This window comes from Coenobita brevimanus, chromosome 105 (assembly GCF_032717465.1).
Source record: "Coenobita brevimanus isolate Jiangsu-jjx chromosome 105, ASM3271746v2, whole genome shotgun sequence".
NCBI classification, from domain to species: Eukaryota; Metazoa; Arthropoda; class Malacostraca; order Decapoda; family Coenobitidae; genus Coenobita; species Coenobita brevimanus.
Genome location: NC_137058.1, coordinates 1,875,856 through 1,885,000, shown reverse-complemented (window position 1 = coordinate 1,885,000; position 9,145 = coordinate 1,875,856). Strand labels below are relative to the sequence as shown.

At 41.7% G+C, this 9,145-nt stretch overlaps 1 protein-coding gene across 1 annotated transcript in view; it reads left to right on the top strand.

Annotated features, from left to right (window-relative positions):
* Window positions 1–8,250, top strand: part of LOC145416325 (uncharacterized) — a 17,757-nt gene extending 9,507 nt beyond the window's left edge. The window contains exons 2-3 of the mRNA XM_080285323.1: window positions 7,546–7,659; window positions 7,906–8,250. Coding sequence (XP_080141449.1) covers window positions 7,546–7,659; window positions 7,906–8,250 — 459 coding nt within the window. The remainder of the gene's footprint in view (window positions 1–7,545; window positions 7,660–7,905) is intronic.
* Window positions 8,251–9,145: the final 895 nt, after the last annotated feature.

Below are 9,145 nucleotides of genomic sequence, written 5' to 3'. Positions count from 1 at the left end.
ACCTGCGGGTGGGGGGAGAGGGGAGGGGGATGGAGGGGGAGGTGAGAGGGAGGGGGAGGGGGTTAGGAAGGGGAGGGGTCTGAGACGGCAGGGAAAGTTGTGTGGGTGCTAATTACATAGTCCTAGGGGAATACTAACTCTCTCTCTCTCTCTCTCTCTCTCTCTCTCTCTCTCTCTCTCTCTCTCCAGCAAGCTATTCACAGTAATTGCCGAGACTGTAACTCGAGGAAATGGTATGAAGTTGCAAGCAAGAAGGGCTAATCTTGATACAACCAAAAACTTCTTCACTTACTCTGTTGTAAGCGAATGGAATAAACTCCCTGGGAATGTGATTGAGAGTGGTACCATAAATATGTTTAAAAAGAGACTGGACATGTATCTCGACGCAGTTGGTGTCGTTTAGTTAGGATGGAGCAATTATTGCATATTCGCGTCTGCATTCATGTGTCTATTAGACATAGACAGTATTTTAGAATATATATAATAGATAAACATTCTATTCATCTTTTGATAAAAAAAAAAAAATTGCATGCATAGAGTAAGTATGTGGCTGTATGCCCAAATTTACCTTTTCCACATTATTCTACTTTCTGCCGATCCTGTAAAATTCCTTCAGGTGTTTCATTCCTGCAAGGTATTACTTCCTCTCTTGTTTCCTGTACGGCAAATGCCGGAGGGTCTGGAGGGTGGGGGAGAGAGCCTTCTGCTGTGCTATCCTTTTCTCCTGCTCCTATGCACTATATTAGGATTAAGGCCGGACCACCTCGTAGGGACCGTAAAGTCTGTGTGGTCTGTGTATCTATGTAACACTCTCTCTCTCTCTCTCTCTCTCTCTCTCTCTCTCTCTCTTTCCCCCCCAAATATTTCCCTCTGAAGCAAGGTATTTTCCAGGATAATATTTGCTTCGTCTGGACATATATTTTCCCCCTCAAGGTGCCGGGGCTGTTAATGAGGTGCTAATTAGGTTCTGTAATTAGCCTGGCTCGTTACGGTCCAATTAAATCGCCTGTGTGGGTGTGTTTGAGGATGCCTAATTGCCCAAGACAGCTTCCTCCTCCACAGGTAAGGGCGGCTTGAGACGGGGTTACAGGGAGGTGAAGGTGAAAAGGCGTCTCGTTATTCGAGCTGAAGGTCGTGAGAATTCGGTGACGATCTGTTAACCTCTCTCTCTCTCTCTCTCTCTCTCTTCCCATCTTGAATCCTGAGTTGTAGTAATAGATTAACATAACAATATAATGCCAATCACGAAGAAGTGCTAAGGAAAGGAGATTGGGTTGTAGCATTATCTCTCTCCGTCTCTCAGCAACGGGAAATAGACTGGAGAAACAACGTCTACCCCTCATTAGTCTACCCCTCATTAGTCTACCCCTCATTAGTCTACCTGTCATTAGTCTACCCCTCATTAGTCTACCTGTCATTAGTCTACCCCTCATTAGTCTACCTGTCATTAGTCTACCTGTCATTAGTCTACCCCTCATTAGTCTACCTGTCATTAGTCTACCCCTCATTAGTCTACCTGTCATTAGTCTACCCCTCATTAGTCTACCTGTCATTAGTCTACCCCTCATTAGTCTACCTGTCATTAGTCTACCCCTCATTAGTCTACCTGTCATTAGTCTACCCCTCATTAGTCTACCTGTCATTAGTCTACCAATCTCAGGTACGTATTCTCGTCTTTTAAGGAAGCTCCCTAACACCTTTTCCTTAGCGATTTATTTTTGGATTCGGCTGGTTAGTATCAATTTGTATATTATTTGGTGGAGGGATGGAGTGGAGAGGTATATGAGGGAGGGGGGAGTGAGCTGGGGGGAGGGCAGCCAAATGCGGGGTGACAGAGCGACTTGGAGGCGTTTTGTCTGCGGCTACCCTTTGCGGGATTAGGGCGTCGGGCTATAAATAGATAGATGGATATTTTTACTGAGAAGGATGGTAGTGGAAGGATTTATGTAGCACAGAGGAGGACGGCAAAGGGTAATATATAGCCAAATAAATCGCTTAGGAAGAGGTGTTTAGGGAGAAGGCCTTAATCCAATCCTAATCCTGCTTTTCTTCACTCTAATCCTCCTTCCATCACTCCCAATCCTAGAAAAAATCCTACACAACTAATCCTTATATCCTAATCCTACAGCCAATCCTAAACCCACAAAACCAACTCTAATCCTACAGCCAATCCTAATCCCGCAGCGTCAGACCTAATCCTAATCCTACAAAACCAATCCTAATCCTGCAAAACCAATCCTAATCCTGCAGAACCAATCCTAATCCTGCAAAACCAATCATAATCCTGCAGAACCAATCCTAATCCTACAGAGCCAATCCTAATCCTACAAAACCAATCCTAATCCTACAAAACCAATCCTAATCCTAATCCTAGAAAGCCAATCCTAATCTCTCCCTAATCCTACAGAGCCAGTCCTAATTCTAATCCTAATCCTACAGAGCCAATCCTAATCCTACAAAGCCAATCCTAATCCTACAGAGCTAATCCTAATCTTACTTAACCAATCCTAATCCTAATCCTAGAAAGCCAATCCTAATCTCTCCCTAATCCTACAGAGCCAGTCCTAATCCGACGAAACCAATCCTAATCCTAATCCTACAAAACCAATCCTAATCCTACAGACCCAAACCTAATCCTACAAAACATCCTAATCCTAATCCTAATCCTACAGAGCCAATACTAATCCTAATCCTACTTAACCAGTCCTAATCCTAATCCTACTTAACCATTACTAATCCCAATCCTAATCCTACAAAGCCAATCCTGATCCTACTTAACCATTCCTAATCCTAATCCTCTCCCTAATCCTCTCCCCTTCCCCCCACGCCCAGTCAGGCTAATCACGACCCTCACTACGCCGCCTAATCACTCCTTGGGCTGCTACGGACGTCTAATCATCGGAAGCACACCTGGCCCCGACACCCAATTAACGTGGAGCATAGACGGAAACAGTCAGCACCCCCCCCCCGACAGGTAATACGGCCACGAGAGGTCACAGGAGAGGTTACGGGAGGTCGTGAGAGGTTGCAAGAGGTCATGAGAGGTTACGGGAGGTCATTGAGAGGTTGCGGGAGGTCATGAGAGGTTGCGGGAGGTTACGGGAGGTCGTGAGAGGTTGCGAGAGGCTACGGGAGGACACGAGAGGTTACAAGAGGTAATGAGAGGTTACGGAAGGTCACGAGAGGTCATGAGAGGTTACGGAAGGTCACGAGAGGTCATGAGAGGTTACGGAAGGTCACGAGAGGTCATGAGAGGTCACGAAAGGTCACGGGAGAGGCCACGAGAGGTTATGGGAGGTCATGAGAGGTTAAGGGAGGTTACAAGAGGTCATGAGAGGTCTCGAGAGGTTACGAAAATTTATGAGAGGTCACGAGAGGTTACGAAAAGTTATGAGAGGTCACTATACGGGTTATTAATGGAGGTCAGGTAAGATGTAGGGGTTATGGGGAACGAAAAGTGATTATAGAAGTAATTGGAGGGGTCATTAACTTTAAACATGTCATTTGTCACGAGAGGTCACTTTACAGGTTAATTATAGAGGTCATTACAACAACAAAACAACAACAACAACTACTACTACTACTACTACTCCTCGGTAACACAACTACTGCTGCTTTTCCTGTTACTACTACTACTACTACTACTACTATTATGGTATCTCTGCTACTGCTGCTGTTGCTACTAGTACTGCATCCACCACTATTTCTACTATTACTACCACCACTCCTACCACCACTACTACTATAAATTCTTCTACTACTACTACTACTACTACTATTAATTCTACTACTACTACTACTACTACTACTACTATTAATTCTACTACTACTACTACTACTGCTACTACTATTACGTCTACTACTACTACTACTTCTACTACTACTACTATTACTTCTACTACTACTTCTACTACTACTACCACCACTCCTACCACCACTACTATTATAAATTCTACTACTACTATTACTTCTACTACTACTACTACTACTACTACTACTACTTCTACTACTACTACCACCACCACTCCTACCACCACTACTATTATAAATTCTACTACTACTACTACTACTACTACTATTACTTCTACTACTACTACTACTACTACTACAACTACTACTACTACTACTACTACTACAACTGCTACTACTACTACTACTACCACTACACCGGTAAGTTCCTCTCCCTGCGCATTTTCCTTTCTCCTTCATTCTGGGTCTTCATCACTCCATTTATTATACTGGAGTGGGGTTGTGGTGGTGATGGTGGTGGTGATGTGGTGGTGATGACCTTGTTTTGGCCCTGGTGTGGTGATGAGGATGGTGATGATGAGGCTCTTGTGGTGGGTGATGATGGTGATGTTGGTGATGATGATGATGATAGTGATGGTGATGATAGTGATAGTGATAGTGATGATGATGATGTTGATGATAATGATAGTGATGATGATGATGATGATAATGATAGTGATGATGATGATGATTCCTGACTAAGATGATGATGATGATGATTCCTGACTAAGATGGTGATGATGGTGATGATGATGGTGATGATGATGATGATGATGATGATTCCTGACTAAGATGGTGATGATGGTGATGATGATGATGATGATGATTCCTGACTAAGATGATGATGATGATGGTACCAGTGATGTTGGCGATCATGATGATGTTGGTGATGAGAGAGAGAGAGAGAGAGAGAGAGAGAGAGAGAGAGAGAGAGAGAGAGAGCAATTAAAAGGAAGGTCTGAGAGAGAGAGTGGCACAAACACAACGATAAATATTGGGAGGAGGAGGAGGAGGAGGAGGAGGAAGAAGAAGAAGAAGAAGAAGAGAGGAGGAAGAGAAGGGGGAGGAGGAGGAGAGAGAGGAGGAGACAGGTAAAGGAGCACCTGGCCATCATCAAAGACTGTTTACATTGGAGAGGCTGCCTTCTCTCTCACAACTCCTGTCTCTCTCTCTCTCTCTCTCTCTCTCTCTCTCTCTTACACACACACACACACACACACACACACACACACACACACACCTTTCCTTTTCTCTCATTTTCCTTCCCGTCTCACACCCTCGCTTCCGGCTCTCTCTCTCTCTCTCTCTCTCTCTCTCTCTCCCTGAATAAAATCGCCCTGATGTGGCAAGAATTAAAACTATTACGTCATTGGAGTGAAAGGCACATGTCGCAACACATTCTCTTTAGTAAATTATTTTTTTCCATATTACACTTGTTTAAAAAAAGGTGAAAATGTGCAGGCTGAATCGATAAAGAGAAGGTGTTGCGGGAATATGAAAATTGGGTCCAGGAGTTCAAGGGGTTAAGATGAAGGAATCCAAAACTCGTATGTATATAATTTTTTGAGTGGCGAGGGAATCCAAAATTCGTATATACATTTTTTGAGAGGCGAGGGAATCCAAAGCTTCGTCTATCTATCTATCTATCTGTCTATTGCCAAACGCAGTAGATATAATTTTTCGTGTGATGAAGGAATCCAAACTCGTATATATAGTGTTTTTCAGTCATGAAGGAATCCAAAACTGGTATATAAATTTTTCTGAATCATGAAGGAATCCAAAACTCCAATATGAAGGAATCCAAAATCCATATACATAATTTTTTGTCATGAAGGAATCCAAAATCCGTATATATATATTTTTTTAGTGATGAAGGAATCCAAAACTCGTATACATAATGTTTTTGAGTCATGAAGGAATCCAAAATCCATGTATATATATTTTTTGTCATGAAGGAATCCAAAATCCCTATAAATATTTCTGGGTCATGAAGGAATCCAAAACTCCAATATGAAGGAATCCAAAATCCATATATATTTTTTTATGAAGGAATCCAAAATCCATATATATTTTTTTATGAAGGAATCCAAAATCCATATATATTTTTTATGAAGGAATCCAAAATCCATATATCTATTTTTTTTTTTGAGTGATGAAGGAATCCAAAACTCGTATATCAGGGAATCCAAAATCCATATATATATATTTTTTGTCATGAAGGAATCCAAAACTCGTATATCATAGAATCCAAATTCCATATATATATTTCTGACTCATGAAAGGAATCCAAAACTCGTATATCATGGAATCCAAAATCCATATATATATTTTTGACTCATGAAAGGAATCCAAAACTCGTATATCAGGGAATCCAAAATCCATATATATATATTTTTTGAGTGATGAAGGAATCCAAAACTCGTATATCAGGGAATCCAAAATCCATATATATATATTTTTTGAGTGATGAAGGAATCCAAAACTCGTATATCAAGGAATCCAAAATCCATATATATATATATATATATATATATATATATATATATATATTTTTTTTTTGACTCATGAAGGAATCCAAAACTCGTATATCAAGGAATCCAAAATCCATATATATAAATTTTTTGACTCATGAAAGGAATCCAAAACTCGAATATATTTTTTTCCCAATATTTATGCTCTCGAGGCAGACTTGGGAGTGGATTACAAGGTTTAATCCTGTAATCCCCTTTTAATCTCCCGCCAGAAATCCTCCCTAATCCCGGTCTGAGTTTCCTTTAATATTTTCCCCCTCTTCCTCGGTCTCCTTCACCTTCTTCTCGACTTCTTGCTCTCTTTTTTTTCCTCTTTTTCCCCCTAATTTTCTCTCTTCCTCTCTTTTTCCTTTATTTTCTCTTTTCCTCTCTTTTTCCTTTATTTTCTCTTTTCCTCTCTTTTTCCTTTATTTTCTCTTTTCCTCTCTATTTTCCTTCTCTTTTCCTCTCTTTTTCCTAAATTTTCTCTTTTTCCTCTTTTTCCTTAATTTTCTCTTTTTCCTCTTTTTTCTTAATTTTCTCTTTTCCTCTTTTTCCTTAATTTTCTCTTTTTCTCTTTTTCCTTAATTTTCTCTTTTTCCTCTTTTTCCTTAATTTTCTTTTTTTTCCTCTTTTCCTTTATTTTCTTTTTTCCTTAATTTTCTCTTCCTCTCTTTTTTCCTTAATTTTCTTTTTTCCTCTATTTTCCTTAATTTTCTTTTTTCCTCTATTTCCTCTTTTTTCCTTTATTTCCTCTTTTTCCTTAGTTTTCTCTTTTTCCTCTTTTTCCTTAATTTTCTCTTTTTCCTCTTTTTTCTTAATTTTCTCTTTTCCTCTTTTTCCCTTAATTTTCTCTTGTCCTCTTTTTTCCTTAATTTTTCTCTTTTTCCTCTTTTTTCCCCTAATTTTCTCTTCCTCATTTTTCCTTTATTTTCTTTTCGCATTATTTCTCTTTCTCCTAGTCTTTCATCTCTTTTTCCCTCTTTTTCTCCTGTATTTCCTCTTCATTTTACTCTTTCTTTTTCCTCTCTTTTTCCTTTATTTCCTCTTCTTTTTACTCGCTCATTCGTTTCGTCTTCCAGCTCTCTTTCCTCTCTCTTTTTTTTCCTGTATTTCCTCTTTTCTTATTCTATTTCTCAATCATATTCTCTTTTTTCCTCTTTTTTCCTCTTTATTTCCTCTTCTTTTACTCTTTCTCTTTCTTCTTCTCATCAATCAGCTGTGTTATCCTCTCTCTTTCCTGTAGTTCCTCTCCTTTTTACTCTTTCCCAACCCATCCCAACCTATCCCAACCCAACCCAACCTATCCCAACCCATCCCAACCTATCCCAACCCAACCCAACCTATCCCAACCCATCCCAACCTATCCCAACCCATCCCAACCCATCCCAACCTATCCCAACCCAACCCATCCCAACCCATCCCAACCTATCCCAACCCATCCCAACCCATCCCAACCTATCCCAATCTATCCCAACCTATCCCAACCCATCCCGACCCAATCCATCCCAACCTATCCCAACCAATCCCAACCCAACCCAACCCATCCCAACCCAACCCAACCCAACCCATCCCATCCCAACCCAACCCAAACCATCCCAACCTATCCAACCCATCTCAACCTCTCTCAACCCATCCCAACCTATCCCAACCCATCCCAACCTATCCCAACCCAACCCAACCCATCCCAACCCATCCCAACCCAACCCAACCCAACCCATCCCAACCCATCCCAACCTATCCCAACCTATCCCAACCCATCCCAACCCATCCCAACCCAACCCAACCTGTCCCAGCCTATCCCAACCTATCCCAATCCATCCCATCCCAACCTATCCCAACCCATCCCAACCTATCCCAACCTATCCCAACCCATCCCAACCTATCCCAACCCATCCCAACCTATCCCAACCCATCCCAACCCATCCCAACCTATCCCAACCTCACCTAACCCCCCTCTAGGTGATCTGCTCCCCCCCAGGCCCCCCCTCTGTCTTAAAACAACGCTTGTCAAAACGAGTGGACGGGTCAATGTTTTTCTTGTGCCGGGGACGAGGATCAAAGAGAGAGAGAGAGAGAGAGAGAGAGAGAGAGAGATGACAAACATGAAGGGAAATGAAAATAAGAGTGAGGGGGGGGAAGGAAGACAGAAGGGGTGACAATATTGTGTGTGTGTGTGTGTGTGTGTGTGAGAGAGAGAGAGAGAGAGAGAGAGAGAGAGAGAGAGAGAGAGAGTTTTGAGCCCTCACTCTGATTATTTTTAGATTCCTCAAACACCGAAAATTATGTTACACGTAAAAAAAATGCCTCCTTGTAGTGAAGAGGTTGATGGAGGCTGTGTCTTTAACCACCGTAGTTCGATCCTCCCATAAAAGCAGCCCACCACCCAGTCCACTACCCACCCACCCACCCACCCACCCCATCCTTCCCCTTGGTTGGAGAGTGACAGCTAGAATTTACCCATGCTGGAGAAGTAAGAATGGGGATGAGGCACGTGGAGGAAAGGTGCTGTATCCGGAAGTGTCTGTGTTTACGTGTCTGTCTAACCTAACACCTCTTCCATAGCGATTTATTTTTGGATGTGGCTGCTTGACATCCTTCTGTGCGCTATTTATGCAGAGTATGGCGATATCAGAAGGATTTGTATAACACGGAATGGGGTAAAAGGTGTAATAAACTAAATAAATCGCTCAGGAGAAGGTGTTAGGGAGCTGCACGGGCCAGACCTGATTTTTCGTATTTCATTTCTTCCTTCCTTCTGACTTCCTTCCCTGTCATAAGCCTTCTTTTTCTTCCTTAATACTGAACACTTCCTCCTTTCCTTCTCACTGTCTTTTCTTCTCTGC